Here is a 19,972-nt window from a genome sequence, read left to right on the forward strand (position 1 = left end):
TATAGAACATGACAGACATTATTCATGGCACATTACCTGTTCAAATAGCAAGCCACTGTTTGTGTCAGGGTGCAAGAGCTCCTGTGCAGCACAGTAGAGTTCTCCATTGTTACTGCCATATCATAACCACACGACTACAGGGTTTTTAAATCACGGTGATTAATTACGGCCTAGTTAATGTGATCCAGGCCTGTCAGCTTTCTTTATTGGCATTCACTCTCAATGTTTTTTTTTATTGGGGCAGAGAATAGGCATCGGACAGCGCTATTTAGTTCACAATTCAATTCACAATTCAATTCCACTCCTGTTTCCGCAACATTGCACTTCATGACTGAAAACCATTCACCTCACTCTCTCATTAAAATGTATCAGACAATTTGCTTATGGTCATAATGCCTGATATAATTTAAATAGGGCTGATCTGAACCGGGCTGGGGTTTTGACAGCGGCAGGCAGTAGCACTTTTCATAGTGAGAGGTCTGCCGTTATCATGATAATCAGACAGAATGGCTGGCAATTATTTGTGTGATTGTCCTCTTCGACGCTTGGCAGGATGCTGGCGGAGAAGCTGCAACTGCTCCTTTAATTAGGCTCACTAGGCTTTCGAGGAGAAGAAAAGAGGGGGAAAAGGATGGAGAGGAGAGGCAGAAAGAAAAGGGCGAGAGCAGCGGAAAGGGATGGATGAGGAGGAAAAGGGAGCAAGAAAGAAAGGGGGAAGATTACGATTTTTATGAATCTGCTAATGCAATCTATCTATAGTAAATCCAGTGAGTGGGATGGAACAGTCTTAGCCATTCAGCAGGGGAGGCCAAGCTTTGACAGGAGCTGGTTGGCTTTAGCTCTCTCATTTATCTCTGTTTAATCCAAAGACAGGAGGATGTATGCTTTAATGCAAAAGACAAACCGACCTAATGCTCAAGGGAAGAGCTGTAAAGACCAGTTTGATCATTATAAGCCCTGTTCAGTCTATTTATACATATAAATTGTACAGAGCTGGTTGCTGTGTTGCTAAATTAAACCTTACATAAAATCTGATTGAATCTCTAGATAATGGAAAACAAAACGGATGCTTTGATATAACCGACCAAAGATGTAAAAACACTGTAGTTATTTTTTGCCTTGCCTCCATGTTTTTATCACCTTCCTCTTTTGTGTTTTGACTTTTGTGTCTGTGCCATGTCTGGAAACAAAACCGCTAAACGGTGCAGCCTTTTTGCTGATTCGTGCTGGTGTCTGACGCATGTGGTCTTTTGTTGGAGTGTATTTGTGTGTATAGGCTTTGATAAATACCCTGCGTTTTTCTTTTTCTCCAGTCAAGGATGGAACATTAGGACAATGTGAGATTCCTAAAGATCCCCGCTATCCGGACTGTCCCAGCAAGATGAATGTAAGTCTTCATATCTTAAGTCCAAACATATCACACAGAAAGCTGATGAGCCATTGTCCTTTCTTGGTGACTCACCTTGGTGCAACATACATTTTGTATAAGATAAGAGGATGTATAAAGGCTCCTTTTGCGGAGTACTTGTCTGAGCGACAAAGAAAAACAGAATATATAGAAAAGAATAAAACAAAATGTGGGTTTATGAACACACTGCATATATACTGTGTGCACTGTATGAATTATAGCCGCAGTAGCAACAGCAGAAAATTGTAGTGTATACAATACAAGCATAAACGATACAGCATGTCCAAAGTGTGTGTGGAAATCGGTAAAGAAATGTAAGAAAAGCTCAAGATTTGAAGACGAAATGTGTGAAAAAACATGCACCTTTCTGTTTTTTCACACATTTCGTATATATATATATAGCTAGATGTAGCTAAGCCGTAGAATATGTGCAAAATATACATGTGCAAGGTGCACCATTGTGTATTCTTAGTATCACAATCATGTTTATGCATGAAGTAGGCCTCCATAAATATGCCAGGCAGTCCCACTCCGACGCCATATGCATGCACTATAATAGGATGTTCCTTTAGCTCCCTACACCCTCATGAAAGCCCTCCTGCCTAATAACAAAACTGGACATTTTCAATATTTCAGTATCCTGTCTGCTTCCCTTGGATGTCCACTCTTTGCAGCCTAAATGAATGTCGGAAAAAGAGTTGACCTGAACGTCTCAAACAAAATCTGCCCCCTCTCTCTTTCTAACATTTTCATCACGTTACCCTGCTGCATGACCTCTCCACACTGCATGACCTCTCCACACTGTTTTTCTGACTTCACCTGTGAGGGGGAACCCATTAAAACTCTGTCTATTATCAGTGGTACTTGACTACTTAGCATCATAGGTTCATGTCAGCTCAACCCGGATAACATCTTATTAATAAAGCCAGACGGCTGTTTTTTTTGTTTTTTTTCCTGTGCATGTACTTCACAAAGGACCAGAGGCATCACATTGAAGTTAAAGTTAAAATGTGAGAGTGAATAAGAATGACAGGCAAGTGATGAGAGGACATAAGGGATGTATTTTTAACCGGCCTCTGATGTCACCTTTTTATATCTTTAGTCAAATGTAAGACTTTGCTTACACCTAGTGCCCTAAGAGCATACTTTGGGTCTTTGTCTTCCAGTGGATGCGCGCTCGTTGGACCTCAGACCCTTGCTATACCTTTTATGGTGTGGACGGCTCGGATTGCTCCTTCCTCGTCTACCTGAGCGAGGTGGAGTGGTTCTGCCCCCCACTGGCCTGGAGGAACCAGACAGCTACACCCACCTTGAAGCCTCCGCCCAAGAGACAGGTTAAAACAACATCTCCATGTCATTTGTTTTAATTCCACAACAACACAGTTAGCTGAAGGGGGGAAAATAGGAACCGAGCACTGGGCAACAGTTTGACATACAGTAGAGTTGAAATAATTACTGCAGAATCTTTAGTCCAAGTTCCTCGAAAGCACAAGCAGCCAGGAACACAGTAGCCGGTTTCTCAAGTGGGAGGCATGTCCTTGTCTCTGCAGGTTAGTTTCACACATGTTCAGTGTGAAGAGATGGTAAATAGACTGCATTTATATAGCACTTTTCTAGTCTTTGCGACCACTCAAAGCACTTTGCAATACAAGCCAGCATTCACCCATTCATACATACATTCATATGGTTCCTGAGGCTACCATACAAGGTACTACCTGCTCATCAAAAAAACATTCACACTTCGACACATAGACAGCAACAGCCAGGGATCGAACAGCTGATTGGTAGACCACCGCTCTATCTTCTTAGCCACAGCCGCCCTAAAAAGAGATACTGGGGAAAAAAATGTACATATGACCATTATTTAGCAATGACAAGGCAGCTGGTATAAAATTGAAATTGCATAATTAGTCATAGTCGATTGAGAAATGACAAAAGACAAATCTAAGTGGCAGAATGCTAAAAATCATTTTTCTGTTAAAATACTGCCACTGTAGATTTGGTAGCTTGACACTGATGCTACGGAGTGCTTATAAACTTATTTCCCAAGTTGAAACAGAGCATTTATTACTTTGTTTTTTGATCAATAGCTCCCGGGAGAATTTCAATACCCACTTTCACAGGATGCTGGCTGTCATCCCCAGTTTTCATTGCTGTTTGCCTTTCTGCGTCATTTGATTTTGGATTTCAGCATCAGCACATGATGCATTGTGTTTACAATCACTCTGCAAAGTCTATCTCACCCTTCGCCTCTCCCTGCCTCCCTCTTTCTCCCCAGAGTAGGCTAATGTACAGCCCGCACGATGGGACCTGATGTGAATTCATTCTGCAGTTCTACCTTCTGCTCTAATTGCCAGCCTGTATTCACTGAGACTAATCCCAAGGCTCCCCTTGGGTTCTCTGCATTTTGCTGTGGCACACACAAGTTGCTCTTGAGAGCAATAATTCATCTGCATAGTGAGAGTACAGTACAACTCAACATATTGATTTTTGTCTTTGAGAGAATCTTTTTTTTGTGTGTTTGGGAGAGGCAGTCTGTGTGCACCAGTTTCTCTTCTGTATATTTCTAAGTCCTCTGTGCTCCACCATGCAGTTATTCCATTGATTAAAGCTCATATGCTGGTATTGCGCTGTGATGCAGTGATTATAGTGGGGCATAGGAGGAGATGTAAAATGAGAGCAGACTATTTATGAGGATGATCCAGAAGTCCCTCAGGCAACCTGTCTGAGAGGCCTAGCCCAAGGGCACTAGCAGATAACATGATATGACAGCCTCTATGTGCTCGATAGTCTCCTCTGATAAAAAGATATCCACTTTTATGTTTTTTTAGTATCCCACCCTTTCTGCTTCAGGCCAAGTTATCAATCTGAATACCAGCCTGTTCTTAGTCTACATAAGGAAAATGAAGCACTGGCTTATGAGAATGCCACATCAGAAGTTCTCTACACTTCTGTTCCTGTCTTCCAGGCTGTCTTCCAGTCTGACATCGGGGCTCTGCTGGAGCAGGTGGGCGCAGGGAAGGAATCACTGAGCTTCATGAAGAGACGCATACGCAGAATGGCAGCACAGTGGGCCTCCGCTGCTCGACGGCTGGATGACAAGCTCCGCAACCACTGGAGAGAGCAGAAAAGGGTGAATATGAAGCACACACATTATGCTTCTGTGCACACTGGAGGATGAAAGTGTGGGATAAGAGAACAAGTCTGTGTTGTAGTTTAATCTTTTCTAAGCGAAGTGGTTGCAAGATGCCGAGCCAGTAAAAAGTGCTCAGATTTTCTTTCTTGTTATTTCCTGTAACTCAAAAAAAAAAAAAAAAAAACTATTCCTCAGCTCCTAATTTGATCTAAATCCATCTGTTTAGGCTTTAAAGGGTAAACATCTTAGCACAGGATGTTTTGGATCAAACATCAGAAAGCCAGACAGTCCTTTAATGCTCGGCTGCTAAGTTACCAGAACAGCTGTGAGTTTGTTGGACTAACCTCTTCTTTTATCTTCAGTTCTCGGTGTGTGTAAATCGCAGCATGCTGAGTGGCAGACAGAGTAAATAATGGTGCAAAGGGACCCCTAGCTGGCATTTATTGGCTTTAGTGCACTTTCACCACTGACATTTACAGGGACATTTCCACAAAGTGTCAAAGAGTGCTGCCTGCTGCCGTCTGATGAGATGGCATTAGATCCCTCCGGGCGTGTATGTTAAAACCTTTACAAAATGACTTGTAAGGAATTAACCCAGAAAAATCTTAAAGTAGAAATATACTGTAAATATTCCAATGTCTATCACTTAGATGTATGTTACATGCAATAATACACTATTGTGCAGAACTTCCCTCACTCACTGCTACACTTTCATCCCTTGATTGAGTTGTTTTTACCTTTTTGTGGCTGTTTGATATGTTGATGACACAAGATGATTTGTTTGGTGTTTAAATGTTCATGTCTTGCTGCCAGTGGGGTGCCAGCAGTATTCTTTTGCTTTGAGCTGTGCTTTTTGTTTTGGTCCAGAATAAAGTGGTTAAAATAACGGTTGTTAAACGCTCAACCAATCAATCCATCCAATTTGTTTCACACCCACATAGATTATAAGAGCATGAAATAACTCCACTGCAATGTCTGCAGCTCTCAGTGTGGTTCTCTACCTAATCCACCCTATACTTCCATTTATATACAACATAAGGTTTCTTATCACTGCCTGACATCCTGGGATCGTTTACACTGACGAACATATGACTAACACCGTAAAATCTTGGCACAACAACACCCTCGTAGCAACACTATTTTTATACAGTACCCACACTATAGGTGAGCAGTAAATAAGCATACCGTAATTTGAGAGACCTTCACATCTGTTGAATCAATGTGAAAAGTACTGTATGTACAATAGTATTAACCGGAGAATATACAGTAATCGTATTCATGATGTATACAGTGTCTCCATTAATCGTCCATTAAAGGGACACTGCACCCCATTTTACACATTTTGTTCAGTTCAAGGAGTCCAAATCAACTTGTGAAAAATCTTGTTTAATGTCTTACGTGGCTCTGGAGGAGCTTTCTTAAGTCTGAAAGAATAACCCCAATGATGTCACAGTGATGTCGTCAGGGTTATCTCTGCATGGGCGGGAAACTTAACACTAGGCTCGTTCGAGATGAGCCAGGTCTGCGTAGAATCGATCACCAGCGATCGGCCGGTGATCCCGACTTACTCTGACGTCATGCACATGTGGGCAACGATAACCTCACGAGATCAAGGCGGCCTCAGGTTGGAGATGCAGGCGGCGCAGTTGCTTTTCACAGACTGCAAGACCCAGGCGGGCCCAGGGCATGCTGGGGAACGCCTGCCTCTCAGCTGATCTAACAGCTGATTGTTTCAGAATCGACTCAAAATGATGAAGTTTTATATACACCTTTTATTGTTTTAGAATCAGAGAGATTTGAATTGCTACTGGTCTGATTAAAAGGCTTATTCTGTACTGAACACATGTTGTGTACTTGAGAGTCCATCCATCCATCTTCGTCCGCTTATCCGGTGTCGGGTCGCGGGGGGAGCAGCTCCAGCAGGGGACCCCAAACTTCCCTTTCCCGAGCAACATTAACCAGCTCCGACTGGGGGATCCCGAGGCGTTCCCAGGCCAGGTTGGAGATATAATCCCTCCACCTAGTCCTGGGTCTTCCCCGAGGCCTCCTCCCAGCTGGACGTGCCTGGAACACCTCCCTAGGGAGGCGCCCAGGGGGCATCCTTACCAGATGCCCGAACCACCTCAACTGGCTCCTTTCGACGCAAAGGAGCAGCGGCTCTACTCCGAGCTCCTCACGGATGACTGAGCTTCTCACCCTATCTCTAAGGGAGACGCCAGCCACCCTCCTGAGGAAACCCATTTCAGCCGCTTGTACCCTGGATCTCGTTCTTTCGGTCATGACCCAGCCTTCATGACCATAGGTGAGGGTAGGAACGAAAACTGACCGGTAGATCGAGAGCTTTGCCTTCTGGCTAAGCTCTCTTTTCGTCACAACGGTGCGATAGATTGAATGCAATACCGCACCCGCTGCGCCGATTCTCCGACCAGTCTCCCGCTCCATTGTCCCCTCACTTGCGAACACAACCCCAAGGTACTTGAACTCCTTCACTTGGGGTAAGGACTCATTCCCTACCTGGAGAAGGCATTCCATCGGTTTCCTGCTGAGAACCATGGCCTCAGATTTAGAGGTGCTGATCCTCATCCCAACCGCTTCACACTCGGTTGCGAACCGATCCAGTGAGTGCTGAAGGTCGCAGGCCGATGATGCCATCAGGACCACATCATCTGCAAAGAGCAGCGATGAGATCCCCAGCCCACCAAACTGCAACCCCTCCCCACCCTGACTACGCCTCGATATCCTGTCCATAAATACTACAAACAGGATTGGTGACAAAGCGCAGCCCTGGCGGAGGCCAACCCTCACCTGAAACGAGTCCGACTTACTACCGAGAACCCGGACACTTGAGAGTGACGTTTAGAAATTAGAGACTAAATCCGTTTTTGATTACGGATTATCTACAATCTGTTGTTTATTAACATCCGCAACAGATCACATGTAGAGCCTTTTGACAGCTGCTCTGTCTTAATAGGAACAACTGGAGACTGTGTGCAAGCTGATATATGGGTCTGATAACATTTTATTAAATCGGAATCTGACCTAACAGGATGTGAGTGTTTCTTTGACTTCCTGTTCAGCATGAAGGCTGCTGGAATCGGCTGGAAACTGTCCGACTTTACCGCAGCTTTTTGTCACCGCTCCCTGCTGCTGCCGCCTGCTCTCGTCCACTTTACAGGCGAGGCGCAGCTCATCTCCTGCTTTACTAACTGGAGATGTGGGGTTTGAAAGAAGTGGCCAATTACTAGACAGGAAAGGTCTATTGGAAGGCTATCCAGTTGCATTATGGGAAGTGTAGGATCCAGTGTTTTGGGAGCTTTACCCACACAAGGGAGTAAAGGTTCAAAAAATCGCAGCCTTTTCTTTTGGTTCAATTTTGAGCTTTCGTTTTTTTTTTAAACTGTCACTTGAGACTGCCCAAAACATTATGGAGGTATGATACTAAATCATTAGTATAATTATGGCCAAGACATTTGACCTCCATAATGTAAATTTTTTTTTTCTCCCTTTGTTACATCTTACCTCATTTTGGGGTTATGTCCCTCTTTTTAGCGCTACATCTGTCAAAGTCAGCACCCTGCTAAGAACATACTGTATATTCAACAGCTGTTAACATGCAGCACTGCAGGGAGAAAATGTACTGTAACCAAATAATTTCCATATGAATAAAATGGTTTATTTAGAAAAACAAAAAAGCAACCATATCTGAAGCATTTCATGTTTCTTTTGCTCGAAGCCCCATTCATTTCCGACATCTGCGACATGTTTACATGCATGTCTGTATGGAGTGTCATATTAATAGAACACAGGTATAGTAAAACATGCTGAAGATTGCATTGTAGATCCAAATTTCACCAAATTGTTTGACTCCGAACGTGTTGACAGCTCTCCATAAGAAAAAGAAAAGTTGCTTGATACTGCAAAAGATTAAAAGAAACACGAGGAATGAAAAGCATTAATTTGTAGTGTTTTGTTTTTTGGTAAACGAGCTGAACGTATCCTGGCATTCTGCTGTGTGTGCTTTTCATCAGTTTCTTTCATTGGCCAGTTTTCAGATGGATAAATCAAAGCCTGTTCTGTTAATAACAATTTGCTCTTCCAAAGTTCTTCCCCACTGTAGAGAGAGCTGTGGTTTGACAGTAATAGTTACTGTCCATTTTAACCAGATCCTGCAGGCTTGGCTTCCATCGCTGAAACACTGAGCGCTGTTAAGAAAACAGAAATGGACAGATTTGTAGAGAAGAGAGATTTCTTTCATTAAACGTCTGTTCTGTCTCGCTGTTTAGCGTGCACGGAGAGTGAGTATTAGAGGGTAAAGTAAGAGCTGGATATGCTTTATTAATGCTAAATTAATAAAGCATATCCAGCTCTTACTTTACCCTCTAATACTCAGTTGTGTTTTGGTTTGTACTTTAACTGGAATGGCTTCAACATGATGACGAGTGACCAAAGATACTTATGTATGTATGTATGTCTGTATGTATGTTTGTCCTTTTTTTTTTTTTTTTTAATATGAGCTACCCAGGGATGCAAAAAGAATTTCAGCCCTGACAATGAAGTCGTATCGTATTGTAGATACATTCACTAGGGAAAGTCAGTTTGCAGGCTATATAGCTAATTAGCTCCTCAGCTCGTTAAACAGCATGTACTGGTTAGTACAGTATAACTGGAAAAAAAGGGATTGAGCCATATCTAGTTATACTGTAAGATTTAAGTCTGAAAAGCACTCAAAACCAATTCAGCCTAGTCGGATACATACTGGACTAGCCAGTGAAACATGGGGAAAGTCTAGATAATAATATAACTTGACGCCTCTCAAACCCCCATTAACACATTTTTAAACCAGGCCTTATTGATATGAAGTGAAACATGAATATGCAACTCTATTCAGAAATTGATTTTGGGGGATAGTTCAGGGGAAATTTGAAAACTAGTCTTTTCTCTTTGTCATTTGGAAGGCAGGGGCAGCGTGACGACTGGTGTCTGTCCAAGCCGGTGTCAGGGTGTTCATGTTGATATCTACAGTAAGATGTGGAGAGAACTCGCTGGTGAATAAATGTGTGGTTTAGTAGATGAATAAAATTGTCTTTTTGAAAGTTTTTTTTCAAGACAAAATTAAATGCTGCCATCTGTTAATTAAAGAAATCTGATTTAATTGCACAGTCAACGGTCTGAAAATTCCATTCTTCCCCATCAGCAATTAAACCGCTTGGTATCGTTCTGAATATCAATTAGCCCTCGGCAGGTCAATTTTCATTTCAACTCCATGCGCAGTTGATTGTATTCTTAGGAGTTACGTTGGTGTGACTATGCTTGTCACTCTGCTTTCTCGCTTTCATTAGATACTTCATTCTATTTAGAATTTGACCTCACCGATCCATGCCAAATATCTAAATTTATTCATGTGTGAATCCGTTGAAGCGTTTGTGAAATTTGCTCTCGCAAAAATCTCGGTTAATCACCTCAAGGGACATGGACATAGTCTGAATACAAAAATCATAAAAGAGATGGCTTGATCCGTACAATAAAAGTGAAAAACAAAAATTCACACAAACACAATGCCTTGACTTTTCTCCTTTTTATTCTTCATTCAGATTCTAGTTCATGTGGGCTTTCTGACGGAGGAGTCTGGGGATGTCTTCAGTCCCAAAGTGCTGAAGGGGGGTCCTCTGGGTGAGATGGTGCAATGGGCCGACATCCTCACAGCCCTCCACGTGCTGGGACACAACGTCAAGATCTCGGTTTCCCTCAAGGAGCTGCACGGGTATGTTTTACATTGGACTCTTTGATCCTGTTATTTTCAGGCTGTGGGTAGAACTGCTGCAGTCGATGTATAATACTCTGCTTTTGTGTGGTGATGTTTCTCCCGTCCAATTTTAATGTGAGATTCTTTGGGGCTCCAAGAATCATCTAGTTGTTTTGTGCTTTGTTGTCGGTTCTTCAAGCTTTGCCGGTAACCGGCAGTCCAATCATGGCGCGGTTGCCCACACACTGTTTTCAGTCACCTTTGGCCACACACAGATAAGCTATTTCTCCTTACTGCAGAGTGCTGTTTTAGCCTGAGGGCTTGACAGCATCTCTACAGTTTGTGCACCTTCTTCCTGCCGCGACTCTCCAGCTATTAGTGCTATAACGGGCTTGTGGCTCGACACACACACAAATGATTATGCAAGTGCGCACACACACACACACACACACACACACACACACACACACACACACACACACACACGATTATGTAAGTGGACACAAACACACACGCGCACACACACAAACTTACATATAAACACACAGACATACATCTACACACTATATATATATATAGACATATATATATATATATATATATATATATATATATATATATATATATATATATATATATATAGATATATACACATACACATATATATTGGTAGTTGAACTCTTCAAAGAGCATTTTGCATGAGGAAAAGCTTGTAAATACTTTGTTTGCAGTTACTTGTGGATCCCATTAAACTGGTGGAGTCCCTTGCAGTGTGATCCTTGTCTCTACATAACCACTCAACACACATCCAGACTCACTGGTTAATATCTGACATGCAGCAACTGAAGAGAGAAGTAAATCTTAATCTCAAACTTAACCCTGCACATCAACATATGACTTTACTGATGTGTTCTACCTAGGTTATAAACAACCAAGACTCATCGATAGAACTGCTGTACCATTGCCCTGTTTAACATGAAAACAAACACATAAATTAATGTGTTTAATAAGCTCTCTTGTTATGAAGTAGTATTTCTGGAATTTACATCGCTGATTAAACAGCTCTGAACATGAAACTCACAGAAACTAATGGAACAGTGGCTCTGAGCTGGATGCAGATCAAGCAGTAAAACTGATTTCATTGAGGCAGCATGTATGTTTTGGTGTGTGTGTGTGTGTGCGCGCGCCAAAGGAAAGCAATCTAACTGTGCTTATATGCATAACTTAACATAATCCTAAACTCCAATTCCATCTTTCCACATGCTGCCCAGGAGGAAAGTAGTAACCAAACCTTCTCTTCTATAATTTAGATCAGCACAAATACATTGACTGACACACACACACACACACACACACACACACACACACACACACACACACACACACACACACACACACACACACACACACATACACATACATATATACACAGCATGCCTCCCAGTCAGTCAAACCAGATGGGTTCATCTAAAAATATAAGAACTGATTGTCACACTGGCGAGGTGCAATGAAAGGAGTTGAGAAGGCAGATGGGTCCAGTCCTGTCTCGGAAATTTTCTCAGTGGCTTGATCTTTCAGAGCTGCTCCGGCTTCACGCTGGCTGGTCAGGAAAATGACGGTGTACAAGACGAGATTAGCTGTGGATTCTTTTCTGCCAGTGGATGGTGTGAAGCTGGCGCAGACAGGCTGCTAATAATGTACACTTGTTATTGAGCACTGACTCCCTTGCTGTAGGGAAGGATAAGGGCATTGATGAGTTAGGGCTGCCCTTTGATCTTCAATTTCAGACTGTGCAGAACAACGTCCTCCATAAGAATAGACTAGGGAGATCAGTGATGTGGGGAAGATGGCGCAGTGGGAATGCTTCTGTTGGCAGTGCGATTATTTACCTCACTAATTGGTGTCATGGTGTATTGAATCACTGCAGTCTGTCTCCATTGGGAATACCATCAGAAATGTTTAAGAAATTGCAGAAGACTTGTGAAGGCTAGGGCTCATACTTTTCAACAGATGAATACTGTGTGTGTGTGTGTGTGTGTGTGTGTGTGTGTGTGTGTGTGTGTGTGTGTGTGTATATTCAAGTCTGTGTGTGCATTCAAGTCTGTGTGTGCGCGCACGCATTCAAGTCTGCAGAGAGAGGGAGACTTTATTGAGAGATTATATGTATATTTATATAAGTTTGCTGTGGCGTTCCATTAGGGCTGATTTTGGTCTTTATTCAGCAGGAAATTAAATGTTCAGCCTCAGAGAAAATATAATGGAAGGCTGAAATTGAAGCTAAGTAGGTTTTTCAGGCTCAGACCATATTCCCTCTCCCCACGATGCCCAACCAAGTGTACATATCCACTCTTTATTTATTGCCATCTGAAATTGACCAGTTAATGGCAGATGCTGAACATCCATAAATGAATAAATCCCCCTTACTGTGACTGTTGATGAATAGAAAAAGGGAACATTTCTCTCCTTCCTACTCCTACTCTCCCACACGCTATCAAATTGACAGATTGTTATGGAGGTTGTGCTCCTACAGATCCCCTCAGGCTTGTATCTATTTACTAATTTACTTTATTATTGCACCATAATTGCGTCATCATCCTACCCTGGAAATTCTGAGTTCTCGCAAGAGCACAATTTGAATTTGCTCAGCGAGCCACTCTGGCGTTGAGTAATGATGCTCATTAACTATGCCCTTGTAGCCGAGCTGCACCAATCACATCGGTGTATCTGATATAGGTGGGGCAGAGGCGAGCTAAATGGATGACGACAGCGCTGCGACGTCGAAGTCATTAGTCAACATTGCAAGATGGCTACGGATGAACACCAGTTGTTTGAAACGGCTTTGGCCGCTACAATGAACGAGTTAGACTTGGCTTTTTATCTAAAAGAGGAACAGAAGACGGCGCTCGAATCGTTCCTTTGCAAGAAGGATGTTTTTGCTGTTTTGCCGACCGGATACGGCAAGGATTTAATCTACCAGTTAGCGGCGCTGGTATCTAAGCGTATGGGGCTCTGGATACGTCACCCTGTGTATTGTTGTGATTGGTCGTAGTGTTATCCAATTCCGTGCAGTGAGATTTTCAAATGCATGCTTGGTGCCGCCCCTCGAGTTGGTCCATTTTCATTACTCATTGCCAGACCTTTTAATCTTTCGGATTTGGGTCTGGATTTCCAGGCTATCATCACCCCCAGGATTCTCCATAAAAAGAGAAATGGTGGCAGTGTAGAGTAGACATTGACATATGAGTTTGAGACGCAAACCTTGTTGACAGGAAGTTCAGTCCTGAAGCAAGGAAGACAGATCCACATAAAGGGAGAGACATTGTAGTAGTAGAACAAAAGAAGAAGCCCAGTCCTGAGTTTATTGTAATTGAGCTGGCTGTGACATCACTTCAGTCTGTAACACCGGCACTTGTCACACACTGAGGGGGCCCTACGGTGGTTTTCAGAGCGGCAAAGACAGCTGTCACTTCCGCTCGGGGATCTCACCCTCTCCCAGAGTGACATGGGTAATTAGCCGGCGACAGAGCATGCCGTCTCAACACCTGAGGAATGGAGGATGGGGGGAGGACGGAGTGAGAAAAAAAGAGAAGGGGAGAGAATAACGAGGGTTGAGGTAGCTGCAGACTGTCAGGTTTCACCTGTTCTGAAGCAGAGTGGAGAAGTAATGTACACACACACACACACACACACACACACACACACCGACACCTAGTTGTTGTGATCTAGAGATGGTTCTCAGATTCTCTCTGCCTTCTCTTTTTTACTCATGCTGATGTATTTTTTACTGTTTTCACACACTAGTGTCTCAGGCTCTGGTTTAACATGCTGGATGTGATGAGCGCTGCTGTGTGTAGACATTTTGCTGATGGCGGTTCTCTATCAATTATGTCTAGTGGGCTTCACTTGATGGAGCACATTAACACAGACATCGGGGAATTTCACCTCGTTTCTCCCTGCAAACACACCGACGTGCCTGAATTTGTGATCAGTAACCTGAAAGAGTTATTCAACAAATGTCAAATCGAGGGTCAATGGTGTCTGTAATCCACCAGTCTGAACAGTTGGAGTAATGACAGGCATGTGCAGGGCACCCTCAAGGGTAAAAAAACTTGAAATCAAAGCTGCGTTTTCTCTCGAAGCTCCAACAAAGAGCCTAATTATGCTGCGTGTCAGGTTGTGCCTTTCCATAAGTGCTGACACTCTCTCACCCTGCAGCCTTCTGATTGATGTGCCGTTGTTTCTATGCTTTGAGATGAAACGTAAAAACTGCAGTATTGATGAAAGCAGCCAGTGAAATAACCTCATACGGATATGTCTTCAGCACAATGGTGTATGGTAACTGAATACGGTTAACAGTGAAGTGCTTGTGTGTTATTCCTTAATTTTGATTACTATAGAGCATTTAGCTGCCCAAAATACTGTGGCCAGTTTTTCTAAATATGTTACTCTTAAGGCTCAGGTTTTTTTTTTTGTTTTTTTACAGATTTTCACAGGACAATTCTTTTTTTTTTTTTTTTATATCACCAAAAAGGTTTAAACCAATTTACCCACAAATTCCTTTTGCACCCAAAATTGTTATATGTTGCAGTATAGGGACTTTGTTTACCGCAGTAAAAAAAAAAAAAAGAGATCCTCTTGTGATGTTGACAGCTCAGAAAGTACTTCCAGAATAGAAACTGAGGAGAAAAATGGGGAGAAAATACAATTGAGCTGCTGATTTTGCACTTCATTCCATCTCATTATTAAGTAAAAGACAACAATTTACCGCAGATGTTTGTATTATTGATGTTCCTGTCCTCATAAATGCAGATATATTTCCATTTTTTTTTTTTTAATAAAAGCTGAAAATAATGAGCCCTAGTTACTCTTTATACATAACACAGCTGTTTAACATAAAGTTAGTAAGAGCGTTGCTCCTGCGTCACGGCGACCATTTTCGGGAGCTGAAATCTAGCCAGATACTACACATCAAACTACAGCTGTATCTGATCACAACAGCGTCAACATCTGAGTTTTTGTCTCCTCCTGTTATCCTGCGGTCTCAAGTGGTTGATTAGCATGCCAGACTCTGTTCCCTCTGGCGGGGCCGGCTTCACACACAGTGGCACATCAACTCTCCTCTCTACCCATGTCATTCCCCTCACACTGTGAACCCGCCCTGCAGCCCTCAGTTAACCCCTAGCCCCCAGCCTCAACCCCAACCCCTCATATGTGCCTCAAATCTGCCACAGCCAATTCCTCTCACTGTTGGACATACACCCTTCCTTTAAGAGGCAATGCAGTGCGACTATGGAGTCTCTAACACTCTTTTGTCTCTGGCTCTCTCCCTTCCCCCTCCCTCCCCAAACTGGTGGGTTGCCATGGTGCCAGTGGCCAGCTGTGAAACAGAGAATTTGTGCCCGATGGTGGTTGTCAAGTGGTGTCAGGAGATACAGTATATGCAAGGCTTGTACCTTTGGTCTTCTTTTTGCAGTCTTCCTCTTTTACCATCCTTCTCTCACCACTTATTCCTCCTCTCTGAAGTCTGAGCAGGTTGTAGAGCTCACTTTCATACTTTGAATTAAAATAAAAGACAAATGAATCCTTCTCACAATTATTGTCTGTGCAGCCAGAGCCGGATATAACTTGTACACATCCAGTAGTGATTTATTTTGAAACAACTCTGTATTAGTGTTTTCAATGTATGAGGAACAGCTCTGTCTTGTAGACATCACTGAGCATGCTCATGGATGTGTTTATGCTGCTGAGAGGAATAAACATTTGCTTTGTTCATTACAGTAAAGCATAATGTCACCATTATGCAGCGGGATGGCTCTTTTTTCATAGTTTTGGAATGGCAATAGAGCTGAAAATCATGGAGACATGGGCTATATCACATTTTGGCTACACAGACACGACTTGTTAGTGGGATACATATATTGTTGGTTGTGGTCTTTTCATGGGATTTGTTGATAATGATTAATAGATTTAAAAAAAAAAAGCTTTATCCTTTCATCTTGTGTGCATATGTGAAGGAGAGAAAGGGAGTCTGTGCCTGCTTGTGTATGCATACTGTATGTATGTGTGCTTGTGTGTTACAGTATGTGTGCACTCTCATTTCCGCACTCCTGGCTCCTTAATGCACTTTAATCCTGTTACTCTTCCCTTAAAGTTTGCCTGGATTTGCATATATCCAATTAAACCTCCGAACAGCAGCAACTTCAGTGGATCGTGAGGAGCGGAGACACGTACAGATCTGCTCTCAGTCACGTTAATGCATCTGCTCTCGCATTAATGCACATCAGCTTTGAATCTATGAGAGGCCATAATTCAAACTTAAACTCAGGGTGCGAACTACGGGGGAGCTAGGGGGAGCTCGGCTCCCCTTAATAAGACATGGGCTGAAAATTTGATTTGTAAAATTTTGGGGGGGGGGTCTCTAAAAATATTGACAATGTGTCCTTTTGACGTGCAATTTAAGTTTTGTGTAATGTGATCATCGTTTTTATTACGTGTAAAATTGCAAACTTATCATTCATTCATGCATGACGGCGATTTAAACCTAATTTACTTCAATAAAGATAAGTATACATGCATGGTCGTCAGTTTGGTTTGAAATGTGCTGGCGACAGAGACTGATTCGGAAGTGCATTTTCAGAAGTGCTGGGTACAATGATGCATTCATTTTTTTTTTTCCTCTTTCGCCCAGGTCATGTTTTGAAAGACGCTGTCTTGTAGCTTACTAATGTAAATGAATACAAATGGATACAAAAATGTGATGATGTCCGACACGTTTTATGAAGAAGAAAGCCTTTAGTTTTATTAAAAGCATTAGACGCATGACCCACTATGTTGTGCTTCATGTGTCCATGTACCATGTTGACAATGTGACATGACGTGATATCAGACTCAGAGAGAGGAGCTGCCCAGGATTAAAAAACACTTCTGGAGTAGCCTACTTTTGGGACACTGAATAACTTTGTGTAGAGTTGCTTCTGGGGTTTCAATGCAAACACAGTCCTCTTGAATGGAGAGAATGATTTCTTTGTCTGAAACTTGGGGAAATGTTGGAGTGTATGGTAAGGATTTTATTTCAAATTGCTGTATTAATAGTCTTTCTAGTTACATTAAGACTACATTTATTAAAGAAGAGTGCTCTGGATATTATTTCAATAATGTTTAATATCCTGTCAAAACATAGGCCTTCATTAATCATTGCATTTGTCTGTTTCAAAGATGTCTGGGAAGAAGCAAAATAAATTTTTTTCAGAGACTGTGGAGAAGACACCAAGGGAGACAGTAGAAAGGACAGTGGAAGAGAGCACACAGGAGATATTAGATGAGAGCACGCAGGAGACAGTGGAAGAGAGCACGCAGGAGACAGTGGAAGAGTCAGTGGACAGGACAGGGAAGAGGAAAGCTCTTGGAGTGGAGCAGCCACTTGTACTTTCAAAAATAAGTGGTCAACCAAATAGCCATTTATTACCAAAGGCACTACCAGCTCCTATTACTGGTGCTCTATTTGCAGACACGAGAATTCATGTGCCCATCAAGGTATGACTGATGTCAACAGGCACGTTAAAAGCAAAGGGCATCGGGCCAAAGAACCACTGCGGCAAATCTTGCATTGTACTTTGTAGTTGATGCTAGCAATTTTTAGCATGCTAACACACTAAAGTAAGATGGTGAACATGGTAATCGTTATACCTGCTTAACATTAGCATTGTCATTACGAGAAGGTCTCTGACTTTTAAATTGAAAAAAACTTTTTTTCCCCCCTTCTGTAAATAACTTTGTAAACTATATTTAAAAAAGTTGCTGCAGTTGTCGGTTTTATGGCCTCGCTGTGGTGAGACCCTGGCAGCTGGACTGTATTGTATCCACCTGGCTGCATACTGCACACACTATAGAGAACAGAAATACAGCTCAAGTAAAGAGCACTTTGTTTGTGTAAGCACTGAGTTGCCAGGCTGTGTACCTTTTTTTTGACTGATGAAACCGCAGCTTAAAGCTCCGTTGGCTGACATGCCCTTTCTCATTATCCCATCTGCTGTAGGGGAACCGGCCACCATGCCTGTTTCCACAAGGCTGCAGTGCTGACTAAATATATTCACTGTCCAAAGAAAGATCGATAGGGTCTTGTTTTGCAGGTATTTGTGTTTTCAGACACTGGGTTGCGCAGAATGTGTTTCTGAGCCAGGTAGCAAGAGAAAGCGACCGTATAAGGGCATAGGTCTGTGACTACTGCTGCAAAAACTTTCATGAAGTGGATGCAGTTTGACGACCCTAACCGCTTTCATATTTCCCGACTTCTTCACTGCCTCCAGTGCAAGTCTGATCATCTCCTTTACAGATATGCTTTCATTGCTGTTGGTTTGCTTTTCTTTGAAAGCATTGACAGTGCTCTCCTTTTTGACATAAAATCCTTTTGATCAGAGAAAGTTTACATTTTGTAATTCTTCATCTAAGATCCAGCCCTTTTTTTCCACGTACTGTACGAGTAATTTGGTTTGGTAGTCCTGCTAATCTATTAGTTATGCATTGCATGAGAAAGCTACAGCAGATGTAGCTAGAATTTTTCTCACATCTTTATTACATTCATTGTGTTAACAGTCCCTCCATGAACGTGCAGAGAATGTCATCAACAACTCAACAGCGCTGCGTATAATGTCCTCACAAGCACAGTAGTGCAAGTGTGTGTTTTTGTGTGTGTGGTGGTCCCACGTAACCATTGCTGTATTTGTAAAAAGGTTTTATAAACTGCCTCATGTCACACTATCTTGACATCCAGTTAAGTGCTTTTAGAATTGGACAGAAATGCACTTACTCTTCTTCTGCTGTATTGTTTGTCGTACTGTGGAACATCAGAACTGCTGAAGTTTGACAAAGCAGCACTTTCTCTTGTAATGAAAACAGACACACTTGATTGCGTTTTTCTTAAACCAAGTGCTACCTTGATGCCGACTGCACTATGAAGCTGCGCAGTACTTTGTCATAGCAGACAATGCATTTATATTTATGTCTTTCCCTGGTGGTGGCATCATACTGTAAGGCTCTTTTGTAACTGCTCTCGTCTGGTTTTTATTTATTGCTTATTTCTTTAAGCAGTAGATGTTCTACCGTGACAGATCAAGCCCGTCTGGTTCACGGCACGGCACGGAAAGTAACAAGGGAAGATTATACTCTATCAATACAACACATTTTGATTATATCATAAACATGCAAGAATAATGCTGTCAATCACCTGCGTGCTTTTTGTAGAAAAGAAGATAAAAGATTCTAAAACTAGATTAAAACCTACAGCACCCTTGTTGTATTCAATGTCTGAATCACTCCCTATTTACTATATACTGCACTAAATTTACTGCCTGTCTTTTTGTTCGAGTGGAAACGAAAAAAGTAGTGTTCATGGCATGTACGCTACTTTCTGCTTACGATTCCACAATTCAATGCTTCACATTTTAAAGTTTTCTTCTGAGCAACTTAACAGCTGTCATTATGATACAAAATGATGACAATTACTGTCCTGCAGTAAGTGTTTATTACCTAGGGAGTAGTGACTGAGTGAGTGTGCCTGGTAGTGTTGAATTCTGTACTGTTCGGTTAAATGGCTCAGCCGACTCACTGAGAACACGGACATGCTTTGCGACGCAACTGGGTTCTTTAGTTCTGTCTGTGTTCAGCTCTCTCTCTCTCTCTCTCTCTC

At 42.3% G+C, this 19,972-nt stretch overlaps 1 protein-coding gene across 1 annotated transcript in view; it reads left to right on the forward strand.

Moving 5' to 3' along the window:
- LOC114569312 (alpha-1,6-mannosylglycoprotein 6-beta-N-acetylglucosaminyltransferase B) overlaps positions 1–19,972 on the forward strand; it is a 47,244-nt gene that overhangs the window by 26,066 nt on the left and 1,206 nt on the right. Inside the window, exons 7-10 of the mRNA XM_028599140.1 lie at positions 1,314–1,387; positions 2,575–2,742; positions 4,377–4,541; positions 10,136–10,305. Coding sequence (XP_028454941.1) covers positions 1,314–1,387; positions 2,575–2,742; positions 4,377–4,541; positions 10,136–10,305 — 577 coding nt within the window. The remainder of the gene's footprint in view (positions 1–1,313; positions 1,388–2,574; positions 2,743–4,376; positions 4,542–10,135; positions 10,306–19,972) is intronic.

Source organism: Perca flavescens, chromosome 15, assembly GCF_004354835.1.
Source record: "Perca flavescens isolate YP-PL-M2 chromosome 15, PFLA_1.0, whole genome shotgun sequence".
In the NCBI taxonomy this organism is placed as follows: Eukaryota; Metazoa; Chordata; class Actinopteri; order Perciformes; family Percidae; genus Perca; species Perca flavescens.